The 26,058-nt window shown below is 39.7% G+C and overlaps 2 protein-coding genes across 4 annotated transcripts; one reads left to right on the top strand and one right to left on the bottom strand.

Moving 5' to 3' along the window:
• Nucleotides 1-9,748: 9,748 nt before the first annotated feature.
• On the bottom strand, nt 9,749-16,283 carry LOC147161701 (ADP-ribosylation factor-like protein 3). Of its 2 annotated transcripts, none has more exons than XM_086097707.1 (6): nt 16,144-16,283; nt 15,147-15,290; nt 14,945-15,061; nt 14,823-14,873; nt 13,611-13,796; nt 9,749-9,901 (listed from the first exon to the last, which is right to left on the bottom strand). In XM_086097707.1, exons 1-6 carry the CDS (start codon nt 16,144-16,146, stop codon nt 9,899-9,901), a joined length of 504 nt encoding a protein of 167 aa, XP_085953833.1. In that variant the 5' UTR covers nt 16,147-16,283; the 3' UTR covers nt 9,749-9,898. The 2 variants fall into 2 exon arrangements, with proteins under 2 accessions (XP_085953833.1, XP_085953832.1); XM_086097706.1 differs by lacking the exon at nt 9,749-9,901 and adding an exon at nt 12,692-13,345.
• A 905-nt stretch (nt 16,284-17,188) lies between these two features.
• On the top strand, nt 17,189-22,421 carry wbp1 (WW domain binding protein 1). 2 transcript variants are annotated; one of them, XM_086097704.1, is made up of 4 exons: nt 17,189-17,453; nt 18,624-18,726; nt 18,808-18,975; nt 20,287-22,421. In XM_086097704.1, the coding sequence occupies exons 1-4, from the start codon at nt 17,391-17,393 to the stop codon at nt 20,805-20,807; spliced, it is 855 nt and encodes a 284-aa protein (XP_085953830.1). In that variant the 5' UTR covers nt 17,189-17,390; the 3' UTR covers nt 20,808-22,421. The 2 variants fall into 2 exon arrangements, with proteins under 2 accessions (XP_085953830.1, XP_085953831.1); XM_086097705.1 differs by lacking the exon at nt 17,189-17,453 and adding an exon at nt 17,525-17,857.
• Nucleotides 22,422-26,058: the final 3,637 nt, after the last annotated feature.

The following is a 26,058-nucleotide window of genomic DNA, read 5'->3' as shown; positions in this document are numbered from 1 at the left end:
TTTGTGCGCCGCACAAAGGCCGGCATGCTGGGATTTTGTGTGCCGCTTGCCGGCAACAGTTGTTAGCCGCCCGAAAAGACTGGAAACCAGTGCCGGGGGGGGGGGGGGGGGGGGTATTGGGGGGCGTTTAAGAGAAGAACAAGAAGATTTGGGGTGCTGATGGGAGTAAAAAAGGAGGGGAGGGTTCGGTTGGGCGGCAGGGTTAAAGGGCAAACTCAAAGCGGAAATAGAGGGGACAATGAGACGGCCGAGATGAAGAGAAAGAGATGAGGGAGTGAAACAGATGGTGCGGGTCTGTGGTGGTGGGGGGGGGGGTCAAGACATGACAACATGGAGGACGAGCATCAACAACCCCAAACATGGCCGTCCTCCATATGGCAACATGCTGTCATTACGATCTCATCTGCGGGAGTCAGAGCACGAGGACGAGGCTACTAAACAGTATTTGGCTCAAAATGTATTATTATATTAACATATTGTAAATCATAACAGTGTTCCATAATCTTTTTTTTTTTTGAGCATACAAACAGCAGGTTTACGGTTCATCCAATATGGTGCGACTCATGAGTCATTTCGAGACGGTACGATGCGACGAGTTTGTTGTTACACAAATGAATGAACTTCCTTCCTTCAAACATATATCTCTCCAATAAAAGAAGATTCCATAAATATGTCGATCTATTTTTTAAAGTGGAACGATTCCTTGTGTTCCATTTGCTGTACTCGCGCCTTTTAAATTAAAACCAATTTGAGTGGAAATGCTGACAGGTAGTATTGTTGTACAACTTTTTAAGCAATTAATATTTGAACACAGATGGTAGAAAGATAATAAAACAATAAACAATTCGCACAGGCATGTATTCTTTAATATATAATAATATTACAGCAACCTACTGATACTTTTCTTTCTTCAATTTTTCTTTTTCTTTCTTCAACTCTTATGTTACATTTTGTAGAAAGAAAAAACAAAACAAACGCCCCCCCCAAAACATACTGAGTAGTTTTGTCAAAGGAGCTTCTTCTTCTTCTTCTTCTTCATTCGTGTGTGCGTGGTTGTGTTACACTCTACTGCCTCCCGGTGGCCAAGACTGGCAAACTAGAAGGAGGTAGCACTTTGAATTGGATTGCAGCATTAAGTCATGACGCACAATCTATTTAATGCTTTATTAAATGAGTTTATAAAAGTGACATTTTTCAAAAAAAAAATGTGTGTGGGGCGAAACAAATCTTTTTTTTAAGAAACTGAATTGAGTTGGACTAAACATCATCTTGAGCGATTACGCATGTTGCATAGTTTGCTATTTCAAACACTTTTGGTGGCCATTCATGCCTATTTCATTGTGGCATCTGCACAATGGTGCGGAATTACGCTAATTATCTCTTAAATACACGCAACACAATCAGACTTTTTTTTCTTCTTTTTTTTTTTTATCTCAAAGAGCTTCTTTTTTTTCACCAAATGAAAAGTCTTTTTTTAAACTCCACAAATGGGGCTACTTATTACATTCATTAGACCGACAAGCTGGCTGCCGTTTAGCTGATGTCAGCCGACAATAAAAGTGGAGAGAAATGTTAACACAGTAATGCTAACAGGCATTTGGGGTGGGTGGTGGGGGGGGGGAGGGGTGGGTCGGTGAGGTGAGATTTATTTTTGGGGCGTCGTCCCACCCACCGCTGCGTCGTGTTGGGACGATTATGGATGGCCCAGGGTAACGGCCGCCTAATTAGGCCTTTACTGTCGTGTAATTCTCCGCCAAGCACATTGTCAATATCTTGCTTGATGAGCTTGAAAGTGAGAATGGAATCTGGTGACCCCCACTCCCCCCCCCCCCACTCCCCCAGTCAGCCATTTTGGTAATGGCGGCTACGCGCACGCGCACACGCGTGTGTTGCTGTCGTGATATTGTGCCGGTGTTGATCTCGGCTGACATTATGCTCTGATGGCTGTGTGGCCCACTGTTACATTTGTCATCTAGCAGGAGGGCAAATGGGGGCACAGGGGGATGACAAGGAGTTTGGGGGAGGAGGGGGTGGGGGGGTGGGTGCGCTAGGTGTGTGTGTGTGTGTGCGTCACTAGCAGATCTGCTGGTGCGGAAGCGGATCTTTTCCCTCAGTGACTCTATTAATTTACCTCATTTATCTTCAAACACCTCCCCTCCTCCTTCTCCTCCCCCCAATAAATACTGGAGACCTCAAGTCCCTTTGAGTGCGCGTGCCTGCGCGCGCGCGTGTGTGTGTGCAAACATTCATCTCTACGTGATGGAATAAAGCACACACGTACACACACACACATGCAGCAGCTCCCCTTTTTCTATTCCCAGAGGACAAATCCGTAGCGGAAAAACTCATTTTCCTGCAAATAGTTTGTCAGCCAAGCTCGGAGGAGTGATAAATTATCACAGACGTCAGGTGAAGAAGGACACGCGCGCGTGTGCACACACTTTGAAAAATCTCTCAAATTCACAGTGATCTCTCAAACACACAATCCACTTGCAGATCTGCCCGTACGCACGCACGCGCAAAAGTGCAAACGCGCGCGCGCACACGTGTCGGTCGGCCCTTACAACTCAACTGTGACTCCGCCATTCCAAATGATAAATTGATGGCCAGAGAAATGGATTTGTTTTCAAGCACTCGCCCGTCAGAGAAATAATAATTTTGTTGTGTGTGTGTGTGTGTGGCGGGGATGATGAATGAGGCCGGACAGAACGCATCATAGCCGGACTGACTGAGTGACTGAGAGGAAGAGAAAATCAACACGCACACGTACACAAAATGACGTCGGACAACCCGCGTGTGTTTTGTGTTGTTCGTCCTAACGAGACCTTTTACTGCTCTCCTATTGTGTAAACGTCACACGCTTCAAAGTGGACATGTTGCGGGGAAAAAATGGCGTTTTTACGGCTGCTACGCAAAGAGTGCCATGTACATGTTTGTTCTTAATGACGACAAATGGCACTCCACAATATTGTATTATATTAAAAACATGGAGTAATAATAACACAAATAAGAATTAAGCTATTTTATTGAATTATGCAGTTTTGTATGGTGTGGTCCGCATTGGCCACCAGGAGGCAGTAGCTACTATAAAATACAGTCATGTAGACCAAAGAAGACACGAAGAAGAGCAGGCTTCTTTATCTCGTGCTAGTGATATAAATTTACAAAAGCTCATATGTAAAACATTTTTTGCAGTATTTATGTGAATTTAACATTCACTTGACACTTAAGCAAACCAAAACATTCCACTGACATATGAGCATATTTATTTTTGTAAAGACAGAAAAATGCCCCACAAAAGTTCTTTCCAATAATATGCTGTATGCACCCACACTATTCTAAACATGGCATACTGATTAATATTGTGTTTGTGGAATATGAATTAAGCAGCAAAATCCCCTTGTTTTTATACACTTCAGAGGGCGGCCATTTTGGCAGATTTTTGTTAACTAAAAATGACATCACAGTTACTCAGGGCTCAGGCAACGATCAATCACAGCTCACCTCTTCTCTGAAGCTGAGTCGTGATTGGTTGTTACCTGAGCCCTGAGTAACTGATGTCATTTTTACTCGACAGCAAGTGGCAAAATGGCCGCCGTCTGTGATGGATAAAAACAAATGGATTTGGCTGCTTAATTCATATTTCACAAATGCAATATTAATCAGAATTTTAAATGTCCCAAAAACGATTTTATTTAAATATTTTATACTGTCTTGCCTTTGTTTGTGTGTGCCTTTATTGTGAGCGCTGTTCATGTTGTACCTGATTTGGCCACTTAGGGGCAGTGTGGTTCCACGCGGTCTGATACACTGCTAAGTTGTAGCCACATTAGAGAGTAGAAGGAAAAAGTCACGATCAAGTTATTCCAATAAAAGTTGTTTTTTTTGCAGCGTGGAGCCATTCTTTTGAGTGATAAAAGTGCCGCGAGTAGCACGCTAATTAGCATTAGCGAGTCAGACTGGAGTAGATTATTACGATTCTTTGCACATCTATAAATTGAAGCAAAAGTCATTGTCAATCCAAAAAAATCCTTCTTCATGAAAATTGATTCGGAATCGAATCGCACACCCAAAAATCGGAATCGAATCGAATCGTGAGACATTCAAAGATTCCCACCCCTAATAAGCAGTAATATACTTGGCCAAAAAAGCTTTTTTGGAAGCATGGCCAAGATTGGTCGATTCAGAATGCGACCACATTCCAGTTATAGGAGGGTGTGCACACTTGTGCAACTTTAACTTTTTTTATGTTCACTCTCACTCTTGAAAAAAGTAAAAGAGGAAAAAGTTTTGAAATGATTTATCTTGCTCACCTTTATTGTATATCGCCAAAACCTAGAATTTGAACAGGGGTGTGTCGACTTTTTATATAGCTTTTTGCGTAGCAATCTTGCCTTTGGCCGTGCACGTGTACCTCATGAATTCTCCAATAAGTATTCACATGGCGTTTCAAACTCGGCCCTGCAGTGTCAACAACCGATGTGTGTTTTCATCCTACTTCTTGTTCTTTAACCGCATGTTATTTTTACTCCTTTTCTTTATACCCCCCCCCCCCTCCCCCCACTACAGTACATTGCGCCCCCCCGCCCCCCCTCCCTCACAGTGATGGATGGAGTAAGGCAACAGAGCACAGAGCAACGTGTGGCCAGCAGTCCACGACAGGAGTGGAAAGAAGAGAGAGACTGCCGAGGTGAGGAGGAGAAGGGGGGAGGAGAGGGGAGAAGGGAGAGGGGGGGGGGGATTAAAGGAGGTAAAACAGGAGGAAGCAGGAAGGGAGTGTGTGTGTCTGCGTGTGGGGGGGGGGGGGGGGAGTATGGGAGCTCAGCTGAAAGCCACAGACTTAATTCTATGCATCATTAAGCAGTCTCACTCAATGCAACATCCCCTATACATCATCCACGCTCGGTAAACACAACGATGACATTACATTAGCAACTGCAAATGAATTTTCTTTTTAGAAGGAAATTGAGAACGCTCTCCACCTCTTTTCTATTCCCTCTTTTCGCTGCCTCGCTCGCACGCACACGCACGCGCGCGCACGCAAGCCATAAAAGGCTGCAGCAATGTACAAACAAAATTAAAAAAATATATATTTCCCCTTTCCTCTCTCTTTAAATAGAAATGCAGCAGTCTTGTTGTTAAAATACAATCAATGCTCGTGGGGGGGGGGGGGGGGGTGTTTGCGGAGCAGTTTTGCGAATCGATGACTTCATTTGAGGAGCAATTTTCTAGTTTTGTGTTTGTGGAGCTTTTTTTTTTTATTATTATTATTTATTTTTTAAAACAGTTTGATCCCAGGGACCTGAAATAAGCAATAAAAATTATGACGATATCATCAAGAATTGTTATTTCTTAAATTCATATTGTGTAAAGCAGTAAGCTATCTTTTGTTGTCTAGAAGCAAAGCTAAGTTGATTAAAGAGGATAATTGTGTAGATCTCAAAAATGTAAAATCAGAACTCAGGGCTTAAAAACACATATTATTTTATCCAATTTTAACACCATAGGCCACTCCTCTTGGCGGAGCGTAACGTAATTCATTTCCGGTTCTGGTTCTCTTTAGCTGAGTAGGTTTTCTTTCTGGAGTCCATACACTTATTAATTTTCCTAATATGTTGATGTTCTCCGCCAGACATTTATGAAATCTGAGCTTATTTGAACAAATTCACTTGTAGGCTTTAGTCAATTATGAGCCGTAAAGTGTCAGCTTCGTAGCAAAAACAAAACCTGTTCAGTTTCGAGCACGGACGGTAAATAAATGGACGATAAATGATTTATTTGATCAAAATCACGTGCATGAGCTTTGGGAATTTGCCTAAAATGGCCGCTTCGAAAAACAAAATGGCTGCTGCGGACCAAAGTGGCGGACTTCACGTTCAGTTTTGGACATGGGTTAAGGCTGAACAATTAATCAAATACAAATCGACATCGCAATGTAATCGAAACAATTTTTCCGATCGCGAAGGCTCCAATTTGAGAAAATATGATGGTAGGCTTTTATATTTTATTTAACCCTGTAAAGCCTGGCCTATGAAATAATAACATTCAGATTCTTTGTAAATTTATTTATTTTATTGGTCCTGTTGAACCCCAAAAAATAAAAATAAAAAAATATATATTTTTTAAATCAACTTCCATATATAACTTTTGATTTGTGTCATATTTGATACAGCAATAAACTGCAATTATAATATTGGAGAGAAAAAAATAGCAATCGTGTGTGCAACATGTGAGCTCATTATGTTATTTGGTCGTAAAAAAATAATTATTCCAAATGTCAACATGCTTCCGATAGACTTAAGCACCCGAACATGTGAATCCTACAAGTGAAATGATTAATTGTGTTTTTCTTCCCAAGTATCCGAGCTCCGAGGCCTAGCGGAATCGATGAAGGCTATTCCGAAGGAGCGCGTGCCCGGTCGGCTCATTTGCGGAATATCGAATCGGTTACAGTGAAGTAATTCCGCCGATTGAGTCAAATGTAAAAATCCATGCATGTGCGCGCAGTTGTCAGCGTGCGGCCGCGGTGACGGATGGCGCCGCGTCCCTCTCTCAGCGCGAGGTGATAAAAAGTCAAATTATGAGCGGCAGGCAGGGACAAGAGTGGTGGGACAAGCGGGGGGGGGGCATGGATGGGGGGGTGTAGTTTGCAGCGCGAAGACAAGAAAAGAGAAGTGGAGCGAATCCGTCAAATGATAAGAACAATCAGTAAATCCGGGAAACGTTTTGGATGAGGGAAAGTGTTATTTCCTGCCGGTGCAGTTGGCAGTGAAAGGTCGGCGAGGGGTCAAGAGTGTGAACTGTGACCTTTGCGCGAGCGGCGAGCCGGACGGCAGTCGGTCTGCCGTTGATTGATTTGCTGTTGTTATTATCTGGTGGACGTGATTTTCCCGCTGGCAAGGATGTGAGCAGCTAAGTGGACGCGCTCACGTCATGTTGGCTACTCGAACACAGATGATGTATTAGCATTAGCATGTAGCATGTCCACTTGTGATTTGTTGATATTACACTGAAGATAAGCATGACGGATAATGAATGAATGTTGTTCAAAAACTACTTTTGAAATATATTTCTAATGCTTTTAGTGATATATCCAAGCATGTTAAAGAATTATTATTTTTTTGAAAGAAGTGTGTTTTTGGCAATGTTTGTATCTTTGCTCATAGACTTTATGAGCTCGATTTTTAAACGACCTTGGAAACCGAGAGGGTTTTGTGTTTAATTCTTGGTTTCTTATTTTGCTATAAAAATGTTTGATATGTATGTTTGGATTGTGTAACATTGTAACACCTTCACTGCCATAAATTCATTAAAAAAAAGAAAAAGATGATTAAAAATTAGGGGCAAGAGGCGATTACATTTTTTAATTGTAATTAATCGCATGACTTCACTAGTTAACTCACGATTAATTACACATTTTATATCGGTTCTAAATGTGCAATAAAAAAAATCTAGGTTTTCATACTCTTAACAAAAGTGGGGAAAAAACTAATAGAAATAGTTAAAATAATTTTTGGACGTTTATAACCGTCAATGGCAGTGAATAAAAAAAAAGGGAAAAAAAGAAAAGATAAAACATTTGGGGATTTTAATTAATAGTTAAAGGTGAACCTAGAAATCACAATTAACTAAAATAGCAGTAATACGACATTTATTCAAATATTTTTTACCCTCACAATGAAAATTTAGAGGTTAAAAGTTTCCCTATTCATTTTATTTGTCAATTTCTGCTTTTTGCTTCATACAAATATGTGTCAACTTTGAACCCTGTTGTCACTCCAAGTTATAAAATCAATGATTACTGTTTATTAACCAGTGATTGGTGGTCATTTTGTACTTCGTATATGTTGGTCAGTTCCTCAGACTCTCCGCCTAAGCCGAGCATCAAACGGAGCGGAGAGGACCCCCAACTGGGCTTCCCCCCTGCATTGGACCCTCACTATTTTCTGATCCACTCCCCAGGAGCGGTGTTCGCTGCTATCCCCCGGGCTAATAAAGCCCCCCCATCCCCCACCCCCAAATCATTTTGATAGTCCCCACGCTTTTTTGTGACTCACTCTAGTTTTATTATAACACACGCTCACACAAACGCATCAAAGGAACTAAGGGAGGAATGTGGATATTTGCGATTAGTTTTATCATCCACTAGCAGCACTTATCTGCTGCTCCATCATAAAGGAGTGTCCCGGGAACGAGCCAGGAGGGACTCGGCTGGCCAAACAAACAACCCATGAGCATGTAATTGCAGCCCGGGCCTATTTCCTTTTAGTGACTGGTGCCCACTAATTTTTAATCAAAGACAAGACTCTTAATAAACGACTTTTTTTTTTTTTGTTACTGTATCTATTGGCATGAATTACAGATAGTTGTGTAAATGCTTGACAAGCTACCAGCACCTGCATCACGTCCAATAAAACGCTGTCGTTTTTTTTCCATCCGTTTCGACCTGCTCGCAGTCAAAAGAAGTCAACAAGATGTCAGCGAGGGAAATTTGATGTCGTGCTTGTTAAAACAGATGCTGTAAAAATAATTTGGATGTAAATGCATGTGGAAAAATGTCCTGGGGTGATCTGCTCATTGTAACAATTTGCCCAAAAATATCTTTACAACTATTTATTTATTTTATTTGACAATTAAATTTTTTAAAAACATTTTCTAATTTGTAGTTTAACGCATTATCATGATATGTACACCTATGTATTAGTTTGAACTAATTCACTGCCATTGACGACTATAGACGTAAAAAATTCATGTGAACTATTTCTATTAGTTTAACAATTTTTCATTCCATTTTTTTTGAAAACCTATATTTTTTTATTGTACATTAATAATTGATATAAAATTATCATGCGATTAATTATGATTAAACGGCCCTTATTTTTAATATATTGTTTTTAATTATAGTAATTTTTTAAAATTGTAATTAATTAATCACATGACTTCACTCGTTAACTAACGATTAATCACAAATTTTATATCTTTTCTAAATTTACAATGACATTTTTTCTAGGTTTTCATACTCTTGTTAGCAAAAGCGGCATTTGTTTTAAACTAATAGAAATAGTTCAAATGAATTTTTGACGTCTATAGCCGTCAATGGCAGTGAATGAGTTCAATATATTTAACTGAAGTCAATTTCCATCAACGTTGATCAGGGAAATCCACTTAGATTGACTGCAAGGAGATTATAACACAAGTTACTTTTTTTTAATGAAATGATCTAACGCCGACCCGATCTGCCAAGTGTGAGTCTGTCTCGGCTGTAATTAAGTCACGGGATATTCTCACCTTTCTCCGCCCTCTGAGGCCACAGGAGTCAATCAGACTGCGGCCTCGCCGTCCCCCCGTGTGGGAGGCCGGCGTTCAGGGCCCAGTGGCTGGGAAAGTCCTGTGATTTATGACCCTCTGCAGGCCTGACTGCCTCTCATTTCGCTGAGATTGAGCCAAACACTTAACCACAACTCTGACGCCCCAATCCGCTCTATTTGGGGGGGGCCGAAAAAAATAAAAATAAAATCCACTTTGGTTCTTAGGGGATGGCAAGGGCGCTTAACGCGAAAATGCCATTGTTTGATATGAAATTGGAAAGATCTCAGCCTACCTCGGTGTGTAATTGGCTCTATTTTTCCTTAAAGCTTGGCTGATTATCACATGGATTTGATGTTAATGATTAAGCAACCCGGTGGGAGACGAGAAGGCGGGGCGGGGGTGCCGTTTTATTTTCAGTCTCACATGGCGGACTTTCATTTCCTTATTCATGACTTTCTTCTCCTTTGGAGACCTTCTGGAACTGAGTCGTTGATATTTGCATGAGCTGGATAGTACAGTGGTTCATTGGTTAGCATGACTTTCCGGTCGAGGGTTCGAATCTCGGCTCAGGCTTCCTCCCACGTTAGCTTCACTGAAGACAATCAGAAGTTCTCAAATGACAACAATAAGCACAAACAAATTCATTTTTGGAGAGAAATAATTTGTTGAATGTGAATGGAATTAAATAGAGAAATGTTTGAGAGAAAAGCAGAGAAAGTTTGTTTTTAAGAGAAAAAGTTTGAATTTAAAACTATATTTTGTTGGGATGAAAAGCCCAAATTTTACAAGCAAAAGGTTGTAGTTTTCCAAGATAAAGTCGCACTACTATGATATTAAAGTCAAAGAAAGTCATATTGTTAACCTGCTAGCATTATTGCCTCGCTCATTTTTGAATGTTTTCGGAAAATGAGACAAAAACGCAATTCAACAAAGAAGAAGAGTCCAGTCTCCTTGATTCAATGCCTTACCTGGAATCCACACAGACACAATTAGCAAACACATTGCGCTTATAGGCTAACAATATTTGGACAATTCAATTTCAAAAATGCTGATTTATTCTTGTAATATTACACATTTTACTCAGGAAAGCAAAAATCTGACAACAATCTTGAAAATAAAAAAATTACGTTTTGTAAAGAAAATGTCTTTATTCATGCCGGTATGTCAGATTTCTCGCAAGTCAACCTTAAACATTTCTCGACAATGTTATATGTGACCTCACTAGTCTAAACATGACATTCTGATTAATGTTGCATTTTTGGAATATGAGTTATGAAACAAAATCCAGCCGTTATAATCCATTTCAGAGGGCGGCCATTTTGCCACTTGCTGTCAACGAGAAGATGACATCAATGTTGCTCAGGCAATGACCAATCACAGCTCACCTGTTTTTTTTAAACTGAGCTGTGATTAGTTGTTACTTGAGACCCAGGGTCTCAACATTAAAACTAAAATAAAATGAAAACATTTTTGTTGACAAAATTACATTTAAAACAAAAATGTTTTTAAGAAAACAAAAACCAACTGAAACTTTAAATTGGAATTTTACAAAACTAACTAAAACTAATGATAATTATAGTGAAAATGCCCTTTGTTTTAGTCTTTGGTAATTGGTAATTCATTTAATGCATAAGCCTTTCGGGAGGATTTAAAACAGATTTATTTTTACCATGGTGTTTTTAAAAAAAATGTTTAAACTAAAACTAATACTGTAACAAATTAAAACAAAACAAAACAGATTCACCCTGAAAACTAATCAAAACTAACAAAAAAAAAAAATCAAAATCAAAATCGAAACTAACTAAAATGAAAATTCCAAAACTATAATAACCCTGCTGAGACCTGAGCAACAGTGATGTCATCTTCAGTTGACAGCAAATGGCAAAATGGCCGCCCCCGTGATGGATAAAAACGGCTGGATTTGCCGCTTAACTCATATACCACTAGAGCAATATTAACCAGAATACCATATTTAGACTGGTGGGTCTGCATAAAACATATTATTGTCCAAAAATAATAAAAATAATAATTGAATTCCTCAAAGTGGTATTATATGACCCAATGCTAATGTCAGAGGAGTAATTGATTTACACTATTGTTTGTATTATTGGCCACCTGTGTAGAAATGCACTTTTGTTATGAATAATTTTGTGGACCAGTGAAATATGGCTGGTGAACCACTAGAGGTCCCCAGATCCCAGGTTGAGAACCTATATTCAAAATCATACATAGCTGTCCTTTTGCACTCCGAGTCAAAAATATTGGCTTAATATCGAACACGTGACCTCTCGGATAGATGAAGGGCAACTTGGGCAATCGTGCTCCTTGAAAACATGAAGCTGATCCTGGATGACTGTACGAGTCCGTTTTGGGGATTTCTGCTCTCATTAAAAGCAGCCAAGCTTACACGGGTGGCAGCAGGCCAGTAACTCAAGGCCAAAGGAGGTTTATTTTATCATGGGCAAAGGCACCAAATCATGTCGCTATGAAGGGACCTATATAAATGCAAATTGTAGCGGCCAGCTATTAGTCGTGGAAAAAGGTTTTTATGTAAATGTCCTGTCGGACCACAGCGGAGCACTTGGTCACTTTGGATTAATGTTGAAAATGTGCCGCTAAAGACAAACTGAAAACAAATGCAACGGGGTCCACTGCAAATGTGTTCATTAAGATTACAAATTTGGGGGATTTTGCCCCCCCCATTTCAATACATTTGGCTGAGGGCCTTCCAGAGTCCCGTCTTTTTCCAACCAGGAATGTCGTAAATCTCCCCAAAAAACGACACCTCGAGAACCAGTCCGAACCCGAAAAATAGGCAACCAACGAGTTTCCCAAGGGCTTTTTTCCGGTCAACAAGGTAGAAAAACCTTCAAACCTGACTCCATGATGACATTTACATTTGTTTGTGTGAAAGGCTGTCCCAAGGTCCACAACTGTCGCTAAATAATTTTTTGCCCGCTGTGGTATTTCCATTTGTAAATGTCCTTAATCGTTGTGGATGTACATTATTTCAGTCATATTAAAAAGCTCCTTTTCTCGTTGCTTTGCGAATGTCTTCAGTTGTTTTGTTTCTTAATGCTTTTAGATGTTGTGTTTTTGGTTGTGTGAAGCACATGGAGTTGTCTTGCTGTGTGAAATGTGCTCTATGAATTAAGTCGCCTTGCCTGTCCTCCAGGTACGTAGCATTGTTAGCAATAACTAATATAAAAAAACTCATACTTTTACAGCCAGGCTATAATGCGGCGAATCTTCATTCTTCGAATCTCATTTTTCTCCAAGTCTGTGGCTGTTGCGAAATGTCATTTGGGGGTGGGTGATTTTTCAGTTAGGAGTCTGAATACCCCGAAAACACATTTGGGCCCCCAATTAAATCACTCTCAAGTCCCACAATATTTTATTTTATTTTGGCGACATTTCTAAACACTTGTGAAGCACCAAATTACACATTTACACAAAATTTTACAATAAATAAATTTCAGAATTTTGGGCCATCATATGTTTGCGTTTACTTTTTTTTTTTTTTTTGCAGAATGGCATTTTTGACCAAATGGGCAGAAACCCCACCATTGAATCTACATAAAGGGTAAATTTTCAGCCATTTTACCAATCAATCCATTGTAATTTGTAATTTGTTTTTTGGTACTATTACATTAATTGATAACTAGAAATACAAATCCAATGTAGAAAAGTAGAATATTACAAACTACTGCACAAGAGGTATATTTGGGATCGGTGAGAGGTCTCCCTCTAGAGTTTACTTCTGATCACTACACCCGTAAGATTTTTTTTTTTGTCAGTTGTTTTCATCATTCCATTTACTTTTAGCATCTTGTCCACAATTTTCAGCTAAATGAGGGTCATATTTACATTATATACAGTGAGTGCAGTTTACAAGGGGATGTAAATTAGCACAAGATGTTTACAACATCAGTGATTGACAAAGCAAGTCATATTATACAAGTTGGATTGAGCGAGACTCATCCGATCTTCATTTCTTGCGAAACCTTATATTCCTGCACACCCAGTTCATGCCATCCTGAATGGGAATAATTTAAAGATTTAGTGGGATTCATTACTGCATGTGGAAAAGAGGTTGTTTTTTTTAGCAGAGGGTTTACTGTTGTTGTTTTGCAGTGATGTAAAATTTTATCTGAGAGGGTTATTTCCCATTAAACTTCAAAAATGGGAGAAATGATGACAAAGACGTCAAGTCACTAATCAGTATTTTATCCATTTTAGGAAGGGGGGGGAGGTCATCTACTCACACCATGTATGTTTGCATGTAGCACTAGCATGTGTACCTGTAGTCCTTCTGCGGTGACGGCGGAGCAGGCCTGGACTTGCCACATGCGATCTCGGACCGTGTGCAGGTTGAGACCCTCGGCCAGCTCAGAGGCCGACATGGCCGCGCTCAGGTCCTGCTTGTTGGCGAAAACCAGCAGCGGCACACCTCCCAGGTCGTTCTCCTCCAGCAGCTCGGCCAGCTCCTGCGCAAAAAAACTCGCAGTTGTGACAAATGTCAACAAAACATTGGGCAAGATTTTTTTTTGAAGTGAGTGATGGATTCGATTCAAAAAGTGCACCAACACGTCTAAATAAGCAATTTAACAATACTCACAGTTATATATTTTTTATCCTCTGCAAAGAATGACTCATATTAGTGACATACTGATGAGCTGGGAGGAGTTGAAACGTTTCAATAAAAAGTACAGCGTTCCCTCAATATTTTGCGGTTCGGTTATGGCAGATTGACTTTATTTTACATTCGAAGGATAAAAACTCGAACGTAGTTATTCATTGTTGTCGTCAGCAGCTCGGTATTTATTTTAAATTGATTTTTTAAAAGTTTAATTTACTAAGTGTAACAAGTGTTTAGAAATATGGGGGCTGTGTGTGTGTGTGTGTAGGGTTCAGAATGGCAAAATAGATGCGTAAATCACCGCAAAAATGAAAAATAAATAAATAAATTTAAAAAGTCTACTTTTTGGAAATTCACCTATTAGAAAAGTGAGGCAACACTGTTATATCTGTCGATTATATTGGAACAAAAACTTTTAATTTAATATAATTATGCTCTTAATGTATGGTTTTATAAAGTAAAATATTAGGGAGTGCTATTTTTCCTCATTACAATACATACTACAGTATTTTATTTCATTTTTGTGGAATGCAGGAACGAATTAATGGCATTTCAATGCATTTCAATAGGAAAAGATGATTTACGATACGTGTTTTGAGTTACAAGTTATCTTACTGGACTTTATGAGGAACGCGGGTAACCCTAGCTGAGATTGGAACCTAAAATCTTTAAACTGTAAAACAAGTCGGGCAATATCACAATTACAATCATTTTGATTGATATTGAAATCATGATTTATAAACACGATTATTCAATATTCATTGATTTTGTGTGTATTTTGTTGTTGCCGTGTGTTTACTTTTACACTAAACCCAAACTGGTGCCAATAAACATCTTAAAAGCACGTCAATTTAAAGTTAAACCATCATCTCACCAAGCTTGTCTCTTCAAACCGCTTTTTGTCCGAGCAGTCAATCACATAGATCTGCAATCATAGATACCAAGTATCATACATATAATAATATATATGTCGACATACGATGCAACGAGCCATACCAGCACGTGTGTATTCTCAAAGTAGTTCTTCCAGTAGGGGCGAATCTTCCGCTGTCCTCCAATGTCCCACACGTTCAACTTGAAGCCAGACGACTGGACGCTCTTGATATTGAAGCCCTGCTCTCACACGACTGGTGTCGGTACCGCTAACGCGTGCGCTATGCTAACGGATATATATTCTGTGTGTGTGTGTGTTTGTCACCTGAGTGGGCGTGATGTGGCTGATGTCCTCGGCGGCCAGCTGTTTGAGCAGCGTGGTCTTGCCGGCGTTGTCCAAGCCGAGCAGGAGCAAGCGCACCTCCTGGTCTTGAGGCTGCTTCAATCTCCGCAGGATGGACAGCAGGCCCTGCAGGAAAAAAAGAAAAAAAAAAGAGTTGCATAAGTGTGCACACCCTCTTATAGTAACCAGGGGGTGTGGTTATGTACAGAATTAGCCAATCACGTTTAAAAAAAAATAATATATTGATCATATGGACAAAAATGATAAAGTTAGGTTTTACTGATAGCTAAATTGGGTTACAGTTAAAATAATGTGACAAGACTCAGTTAATAAACTCTGGGTGTTTCTGATTAACTCCCTTTTATGAACATTCAGAATGTTAAAATGTGAGGATGTTTACAGTACAGGACTATTGACAGCAGAAAAGATTATGCGCGACCTGAAAGTATTGCTACTATTATTGCCGCTGCTGTGGTGTGCATTGTTGTGGCGAAATCTCCCCCTGGATGAGATTAAGAATGTACACCGTGAATGTACACACGGTCCAAAAAGAGTTCAGGAAGGCTTTGGCTCAATCTACTTACTTCCCACGCTGCCAAGAATAAAACACTGTCACTTCGCCCTGCAACAAGTCACACGCGTACAAATTGGAGTCAGTTGATTGCGGGTTATTAAAGCTTGGCTGTGAGGAACTAGTCAATATGTAAGGAGAGTAAAAATCTCTGCACCTTTCTCTTTTTTTCTCCTATAACATTAAATATTAAAAAACAAAAACTGCACTAAGTTACTCAAAACTGAAAGTCCAAAAAGTACATGACCACACGCATTTACAGTGAAACTACAGCAATCAGAAATGACAAAAACGGTACCCGCTCTTTCTTTTGATGGAATACACTTGCCCTTTCCTTCTGGAGAAACATTACAAATATTCCTTCACCAATTATTAAGCATGCAGGTAATGTGGAAAAAGATAACTTACCATGATGTCGTCCGGCGAATTAGTGGCTCCTGCTCAGGCTGACTGGATTAACATCACGTTGAGACCATGTGGACGATCAGCTGTCAGCACCACAGCACGCTGCGTGACGTCAAGTACCGGTAAGTAACAACAACAACAACAACAACAACATTTGGTTAACGTGACAAATGAATGAAAAATCACAAACTATTCCATCCCGGTGTTGAAATTGTATGCATATTTTGTGGCTATCATTTGTCTAGAATGAGGACACAAAAGCAATATACTGTACATGAACAATATCCAACAGAATAGATCAAACCATCCACAAAGAAAATACTCTGTTTATGTATAAAATGATTAGCTCAATCAGATAGATAGTGTAACTGTAGCTAGATGCTTTATTCAACCTGTGAGGGAACTTCTAATTAAATATGATCGCCTTAATATTAATATGTGCTATATATCACAGCATTTGTAATATTGCTATTATTATTAAGGAACTACAGGTGGATGTCATTGAATTAGAATATGCGGAAAACCATATTTACATTCAGCAAATAAATCCAGTTGTACTTTTAATTAAAACTAATTTGCATTAATCTTTTGTTTGTTTTCAAAAATACATTTAGGTACAATTTTTATTTCAATTACATGTGCAATACATGTTAAATCAGGTGTCAAACTATCGAGTCCTCCTTCAACTCACCAGATTCAAATCATCGGGATTACTATCAGGCTGACTTAATTTATGATTTGCTTAATCCAGGTGAGGTAGTTTTATTTGCATTTATACAATTATGTGCTTCACATAATTATTTAAAGTACGTTAAAAAACATTTTAAACGCTTTTACAAACAAAACAGCCATTTAAAAGAAAAAATAAAGACAACATTTAAATTTTTAAGTATTTTTGTATTTATTCCTAGGACCTTACAGATGAATTGACTTGCTTTAAGTTTTGACATTTTCGTCATATTCAAAAGGTTAGCTAGAAAATAGCCTTGAACTTGAAATATGACGTCAATATCCAATCTATTCAGTCAAAAACAACGTCCACATCGCCCCCTGCAGCTCACCGAGCCCCCTACAGTTTCTCATATTACTCCATCTCAGTCAAGAAACAACATAAACATGTCGGAAGGCGACTGGTGGAACCGCTAAATTGAGCGACACGGCCACCCGAAGTCACCTGGACACCTCTTCAAAATTTGATCCACTTTTGCTTGTATGGTTTCCGTCGTGTCGACGGCTGACAACCCAGGAAGATGCCGCAGAAAACACTGGGATCCATTGTAGGGCTACTGTGTACCGGGGTCTGTCTGGTGCAGGTAAGCCGACGCGAGCGCTCCCGGGGTCGGTCGACGCTCTCAGTCGAGGCCGAGGCTCGTGGGCTTGGCCAAGGCCTCACCTCCATCCTTTTTTTTTGCTGTCTGCTCCACAAAGGAAACTGACTCCGGCTCAGCTTGTGTTCGCTGCGGATGACGTCAGTTATTCAAAGTTTTTCCAGATTTTGCCGATGGTCACTTGCGAGGAGACTTGGACGAAGCACAAACAACTACCGTGACACGCTGGTTGAATGTCTCCATTTTGGAGTTTGATGAAGGCGGTCGAGATTAACGTTAGCTCTTGCTAACGGGCAAGCCACCCGGCTATTTGACGGCTTTATTCGAGGCTGTTGATATTAGCTTGCTAGGCCGAGGGGCTAGCCTGGCTTTTGCCAGACACGGATGAAGTACGTTTCCCCTCCAACATTTAAAACATTTTAGCATTGTTTCGGGAAGTTTATATCCACTGGGGCAGTAGAAAACAAATAAATAAAATAATTAAAAAAAACTAGTGATTTTACTTATTGCTAAATGTATTGGTCTGAACCTAGCTCACTTTTTAGGTTGAAGCCTGATTAAAAACACAGGACTGCGTTTTATGTTTAAAACATTAAGTCTCACTTTGCCACTTCGTCCTAATTTTGGGTTTAACACTTGTTGTGTTGTATGCTCGTTGCTTACAACTCGCCTTCTTCTTGACATGCCATTTTTATTAAAAACGTGCATAAGCATCCTAGAACAATATTAGTCATAGTTCAAAATCGTGAGATGACCAAATTACGTCTTGCGTGAATGCTAAAGAGTCCAATGTTGGTTACAAATCAATTAAACTAATAAATAAATAAATTAAAGATGGGCTTTTTTTTTTCGTGCGTGTGTGTGACTTGGATCTGACATTTTTCCAAAACACTGGCAAAAAAAATTCACAGTCAGAAAAGTAGTGATATTCTCATTGTGTCCTGGAATCACGAGACTTTCATACGGAGGATTCAATCAGATTGTTCACAAGTACAAGGGAGGAATATTTCCATGAAATCTGCTATGATTAGCTGTGCTGCGTTAAGCAATGTTATTGTTTTCATTCATTCTGACACAGTTTCTCTTTCACAAGTGCTTACATGTTTGACTCACGCTGGAAATCGTTTGTGTGCATGCTTTTTCTTTCCAATTTAGGCCAAGGAGTTCTGTTTCGGGGTGAACAATGAGCAATACCGCTGCGAGATGGGATACTGCTGCGGAGAGACTGAATGCTGCACTTATTACTATGAGCTCTGGTGTAAGTTAGTGTTTCATTCGTATCGTATATTTGACTAGTTTCTTCAGCAAACCTGTGTCTGACCCCACCCCAATCTTTTAGGGTTCTGGTTAGTTTGGACCCTGATCATCATGTTGAGCTGCTGCTGCGCCTATCGACACCGCAGGGTGAAAATGCGGCTGCAGCAGGAGCAACGGCAGCGGGAGATCAGCCTGATGGCTTACCAGGGTGCCTCCAGCTCCTTCATTTCACCTCCACCGCTTAACCTCAGTGAGTAAAAGAGTTATCGGGGGATTTGGTTTATGATGGGAGTTCTGGTTCTGGCATAAACAGCATCAGAAATCAACCTGCAGCCTAAATTCTAGTATAACTTGTATGAAGTTATTTCCAACAGTCTGTTCTAGGGCTGGGCGATAATTCAATGTCAATTTGTGTCGCGATTAGACACGTGCATTATATCAATGCAAAATGTGTGACGGGTGTGACGTATTCGTGTCCAACTAAAGTGTGGCTTAACTTTTGGTGAATTAAATGACAGTACAACTCTTGCAATAACATTATATTGCGTAGGCATGGACTGATTATCGGCTGGGTCAATTATCGGCGCCGACATTCAGTGCTTTGATGAATATCGGCATTGGTCATTTGAAAGACTCATACAGCTGATAATATATTCATTAAAAAAACATCAGGGAACTAATTATTCAATTTTATAGATGTTTCTGACCCTGGGAACTCTCTGCACCTTTATATAGATATGTTGAAATAAAAAAACACTTTTATTTACTGTAGCAAAGAATAGGGAGCTATTTACTTATTTATGTAACTTTTGAAGGAATGCTACTGATTCCTGAACTTTTTGTTCGATTTGTAAAACAAAGATGTTTATTGACTAAGATTTTTTTTTTTTTAAACGCCAATATTTTACAAGCTCTAAACGTTGTTCAATAAACATATGCTTAAAAGTAAAAAAAAAAAAAAAAAATTATCTATATATATATATAATACAATATTGTGGGGAGTTTGGCGATCTAAAAAAAGGTCACAATATTGTGCTTTTGTACATAACAGCAATGCATATAAACAACTTACTATCTCTAATAAGACTTAATATTGAGGCACTTACTTGCTAATGCATGCACATTGAGTTCCTCCACATATTGACTCGGTTCACAAGCATATTACGTTCGTCTTCATCCGACCATTAGCGTGGATTTTAAACATAGAAGGGCCAAAACATGTCTTGTGAAAATTTAACTGCACTAAAAAACAACGAGCCACTAGAGGGTGCTAGAACTGCACAAATGGAAATCAACCAAACTTTCTTTTGTTTTTTTAAACAGATGTGCTGCTTTTAATATCGTGATGATGACGATATTGTGGCAGTTTTAATATCACGATATCACAATATTGCCGTTATCATTACATCCTCGGTATCAGTTTCTCCCTAAAAAAAACCCCATATCAGTCTCAACAATTTGCATGGCTATATTAAATCGGTGTCAGGCTATCTGATGAGGGTGCTTGAAAATGTCTCTGAAGCCCCGCCCCAAATTTCGAAGCTGCTCTTCTGTCTGTCAGGATTTTGGAATGACTGCAAGCTTCCCGACTACGAGGAGGTGGTGGGTCATCCTCCCACCCCACCGCCCCCTTACTCTGAAAACCCTCCCGAGGCTCCCCCTGCTCAAGTTAGTCAGCCCGTCATCTCTGCGGCGGCGGCGCCAGAACCCTCGCAAGCCGCGCAGCCCGGGCCGTCCGTCGATGCCTTACACTCCGACCGGGACGCCGCCTCCTCCTCCTCCTTGCCGCCGTCCTCCGCTCCTCGGGAGAACGCCGAGGATCCGCCCGAGGAGGAGGATGACGAGCTTATCACTCGCCGCCGGCACGTGACCGGCGACTCAGGGATCGAGGTGTGCGTCTGCCAGCTGGACGACGGCTCGGGGCTGGAGGAGGAGAGCGACGAGGAGCGGCGCGTGTGCGGGGCCGCCGCCGGCGCGGAATGCTGCTCGCGCCACCAGCAGCAGCAGCACGCCTTCAGACACAAGGAGCACACCTGCGACAGGCCCAGCCAAGCCACCGGCGCCGGAGACAGCATGGTGTGAGCCGGCCAGTCCTCTACCAGCCCAGCCAATCCGGTGCGACACTCGACTTTTGCATTGTCACCGCCAGCGAATGTCTGCGTTGTAATCCTCCCGGCTAACGTGCTGACGCCACGCTCAGAAGATGATGATCATTAACCGCTTAGTTGTCCGATCGGCTCTCAGTTTCTTGACTTTTGCATTGAGCGAATTGATTGGGTTCGACTAGGCCACGGGTTCTCAAATGTCTGCGGACTCCCAACATGATTTTGTTTTTGTTTCAACCTAAATATTCCCGACCTGTTTGATGGAAACCAACGTAACCTAATTCTATTGAAGTTACTTCAATATTTATCTAACGTCACCAGCTGAAGAGGAGTGCTTCCACTAATTTCAAATTGCGTAGGAATTTAAAAGCGTTATAAAAAAAAAAATGTAACGTTCTAATAAAATTATAATTTTTAGAGGGCGGAAAAGTCATCTTTGCAAGAACTAAGACATTTGTAGCGATAGGTTTTACGTTTTCATCTTTCTGTGATAGTTGCAATTAGTGCTGTCACTATCACATATTTTGTAATCAGATTCATTTTAAGTTAGCATTAAAGCATTTTTTACTTGATTACTGTTTATTAACCAGTGATTGGCGGTTATTTTGTACTTCGTAATTGTACAGCGATTAAAAAAGAAAAAAAAAAAGGTTTGTTTTCCAAAAGTAAAAACAGATGTTTGTAAATGTCTTATTTTGATTAAACACAGGTGATAATCAGTCTTCTTTCATGAAGGACTACAAAAATCAGTTAACAATTACTGTTGATACGCTCAAATCTGATGATTTGGACAATTTTTAATTAAAAAATGGCTCCAAACGATCACTCTATTATTAATAGTTGTCGATTAATTTGATAATCAATTACTTGCCGATTAATCGATCAATATTGACAGCTCTAGTTGCAATATTCTAACAAGGGAATTTCAAAAGTACAACTGAATCCTTTCAATACAGTATAACACCTTAAATTTTTGGGAAAGACTCCTTTTATTAAAAAAAAAAAAGAAGAAGTTTATTCCTGTAATAATACGCCATTTGTTAAAAAACTTTAAAATTAATGCGGAGATGTCAGTTACGTGATAAATGAGTCATTGGCTCATTTAATTGGCCCAAAGCTAAGGGAGGAAGTATTCGGGTTACAAAGCTACGGCTGGCGGTTTGAGAACCCCTGGACTAGACCACCACCACCACTTTTGGCTCATCGGGAGCATTTCCGCCCCTCCTTGACACTCAAGCGTCCGGAAGTTGGTGCGGTCTTTCAAATGTTTTTGTTTTTTCGTTGCGCTTCTTTAGGCTTCATCGCTCATGTCAAGGGTTGGCTAGCGGTTTGGAGGAAAGGCACTGTCGTCATCTTTGTTAGTTTGCATGATTAGATCTTAGCTTGAGTATTTTTTGTAATTATTTTTTTTTGCATTGGTTGCAAACGTTTGGCCCCCTTTGCTAGTTGTGAAAATGTTGCCCCGTCGCTGCAACGTTTCTAGCACAGCGTCGGGCTTCTCTGTATCCCGAGCTCTTGGCACCCGGGAGTGATTTGTTGTGGTATTTTCCACTGGCAGCGGCGAGAGGGAGAGGGCGAGGGGTGGGTGGGAAGTTTGAAGTGGATGCTGGCAAACTCCAATTGTGATAGACTGCGTGCTTCTCTTGCCGTTGCGCGTCTCCACAATGTTTGTACAAAACGATAGTGGTCGAACCGGGGGTGGGGGGTGGGGGGGGGGGGGATAACAGATTGGTATTGTGGATTTAAGGCTAGCAGTAGAAAAAGACGTCGCGTTACATGAACCAATGAGGAAAATTGTACTTTAATTGAAGGATATACAAATAAACCCCTACGATAGTGTAAAATTGTAAATAATTAACATTCCTCTAAATTATAATAGCCTATAGTGATAGTTTAAACCATAAATATATAATAAAGCAAAGATTTTGAAACTCATCTTACATTTTAATGGCTTCCAAATGATTTGATAAAAAACAAAAAACAATGGCAGAAGTTTTTACCTCTTCATAAGACTTTTGTCGTTTGTTAGCATCAGATTTTTAATAGCTAGTCAGCAGAGCAAAATGCGGCAAAAGACTCTCTTTAAGTGCCGCTAACAAATCAGGCTAAACTTAGTTCCTCTCTGACATAGAAAGACCTCGATGCATCACAACAATTACTACGTTCCTATTTGCTTGGGTTTTCGTTGTATATGGCAGTTTTTCATAAACGTGCAAAAAGTTGAAGAAATACGCACCATATGGCTTCAAAATGGCGGTCCTCAGTTTAGGACAGAGTTCTGGTGCTTTACTGATGCCGCTCAAAATCGGAACAAACAGTAGTCGCGATCACTAAATTATGACAATGTCATTTAAATTCCAAAGTACAGCAAATATTTGTATACATCCTGGTCGTAAATCTTTAAACAATCTAATAAAAATAAATGGAAAAATCCGTACCTTTACATTGACCATTGTAAACCAAGGGCAATTAAAAGAAGCATGTTTTCAAGTAAATCTCACCCAAAACACGAACAGTCCTTTAAAATAAAAAATAAAAAAATCCCACTAAACCTTAGCATCAGTCTAAGCACGGAATAAATGTTAACATTTCCATGAGTCCTCTATTTTTAATTCAAATGAGCCGTGCCGGTTTATTTTCAGCCGCGATTAAACCCCGACACGGACACCCACGAGATGCAACGCCAGATTCTACTCGCCGCGGTCCAGTTCTCACTGCAATGGCCGCACTCGTGTTTTACATTCAAACGGTACGCGTGGTTTGTCAAAATGTCGGGAAAGCCTGATAAAACATGACACGAGACGTTTGAACCTTGCCGGCCCGTGAGCAGGTGTCGAGACGTGAAGTCATACCAACAAAAGTGTGACCTTTTCGTGACGTGGCCGCAACGCAAACAGCGCGACTATGAGATCAATTATGAAGCAGGGGGAAGATTCTGACGTTTCTGATGGGAAGACCCGGCCTGTGCACATCACGGCGTGACAACAAACAAAAATGCCACAAAAAAGTTGGAGACGTTTGGCTTTAGGGTGAAATTTGTTCTTCTTAGCATAAATTATTTTTTTGTTCTCCGCAAAAAGAAAGAAAGAAAAGAAGCGAAGATTATGTATCACATGTTTGGCTTTAGCCGCTAGGGCTAGCTAGCTAACTCCCTAGCAGGTAAACGAGCACCATGGTTGCTAGCTAGCGAGCTAGCTAGAAAACGAGCATCGTGGGTATTAGCTAGCTAGCTATCTCCCAAGCAGGCAAACGAGCACCATGGGTGCTAACTAGCTAGCTAACTCCTGAGTATGTAAACGAGCACCATGGATGCTAGCTAGTGAGCTAGCAGGTAAACGAGCACCATAGGTGCTAGCTAGCGAGCTAGCAGGTAAACAAGCACCATGGGTGTTAGCTAGCTAGCTATCTCCCTAGCAGGTAAACAAGCACCATGGGTGCTAGCTAGCTAGCTATCTCCCTAGCAGGTAAACAAACACCATTGTTGCTAGCTAGCTAGCTCTCTAGCAGGTGAACAGGCACCATAGGTGCTAACTTGTCTCAAAAATACGGTAATAGATTTAGACCTGACACAAGTGGTCACTAGTACATTTTCAGATGTGTTTACTTTGTAAGCATGCTAAATGATCGGAATTGACAAAACCTTTTTGTTTTCGTGCATATAATCCATGGCTTTTGTCTTGCAAAAAATGCACATAAGAGATTTTATAGGTTTTTTTTTTTTGTAGTTGAGGTGATGTTTTTTCCTCAAGTTCACAAAGGAGTATAAGAGAGACACTAAAAAGGAAACAATGTTAAACGGTAAGAGAAAAGTCATAATGCAATATTTTTTATATATATGTCCATATATATATATATATATATATATATATATATATATATATATATGGACATATATAAAAAAAATACAAGAATAGAGAATTATTTTTATTTTTATTTATTTTTTTGAAAAGTTGTAATGTTCGAAAAATAAAGACAGAATGCGTACCCTCCCCAAAAAACGCACATTAGAAGAACAAGGACCGTGCTACTACCAAAAAGTCGTATTATTAATTTTAAATTCTTATGTTATGAAATTGGTGACACGTCATTAAATTAAAAAGTATTTTTGTTGAGTAATGAAGATGGTTTGACAAAAAAAAGGCAAGATCCAAGAATTATAATGTTACAAAAAAAAGTACAAGTCCATATTTCTGTCAAGCGACTTTTCTCATGAACTGAATGTTGTCATTCAATTTTTGACATTTTTTTTCCTTTTCAGTATGGTTCAAATACTCCTTCGTATACGTTGCATAGAGAAAAAAGGCTGAGGATCAATAAAAGGATGTGCAGTTTTTTTTTGTGTGTATGCAGGACTTAAGACAGAGGTTCAAAATTTGCTTATGGCCTTCCTTGATTTCATGTTTACTGAGATTATTAAGGGCTATCTATATCGGTCACGATCATCCATCCACTTTTCATGTCTGTCCTAATCCTTTGGAAGCTGGTGGAGTTTTCATTTGAACATGATTTGATTGTATGACAGTGAGTTTTTTTTTTTTTTTTTTTTTTTGCTTTGCAGCATCAAAATGGAACATTTTGCTTCCCGCCCATTAAGCCAAAGCATTAGTTTTAATTTTAATTTTTAATTTCATCTTCATATCTGAATGGTAGTTTTGACATCTGCAGTGTCGTGTATACGTCACTTAACCAGACTATGCAAAAAAATAAAAAAGTAACAAAAAAAAAAAGAATAGAAATAAACATAACTGTTCTATGCTGCCCCCACTTCCTGTCATGTGGGCACCAGTACTAGCAATATAACTCTCAGTACTGTGGCACAGCACCGTACTGTAGTCTTTCTTTTTGTGTGTCTGTGGTCTATTTGTTAATTTTTTTTTTAATGCTACAGCAACAATGTATGTACACAGAGGGGCTTAAAAAAAACAACGCAATTTTTGTTTGTATATATACTTTTATTCCCTTCATTTGGAGAAAGTAACAGCTTCCTTCTCAACCACTAAGATTTATGATTTAAGTTGGTAGGAAGACGAAAGTTGCGCTCGTTATTGGATTGATTCCTATTTTGGGGGGGTTTGTCACTGTTCCGTCCATCCCTTCTGGTGCGTTATTGTGTTAAAACCGCGGCTTTCTTTTTCCATATTTAAGCATATTCACAGAATGAATATTTAACTGCTGCCTTTCATACTTAGAGACGTACAATTTTGTATATTGCGCAATGGAAGACCTCA

This window comes from Leptonotus elevatus, chromosome 15 (assembly GCF_054856555.1).
Source record: "Leptonotus elevatus isolate MCC_2025b chromosome 15, RoL_Lele_1.0, whole genome shotgun sequence".
NCBI classification, from domain to species: domain Eukaryota; kingdom Metazoa; phylum Chordata; class Actinopteri; order Syngnathiformes; family Syngnathidae; genus Leptonotus; species Leptonotus elevatus.
Note: the sequence above shows the minus strand (reverse complement) of the source record. Positions and strands in the feature narration are given on the sequence as shown.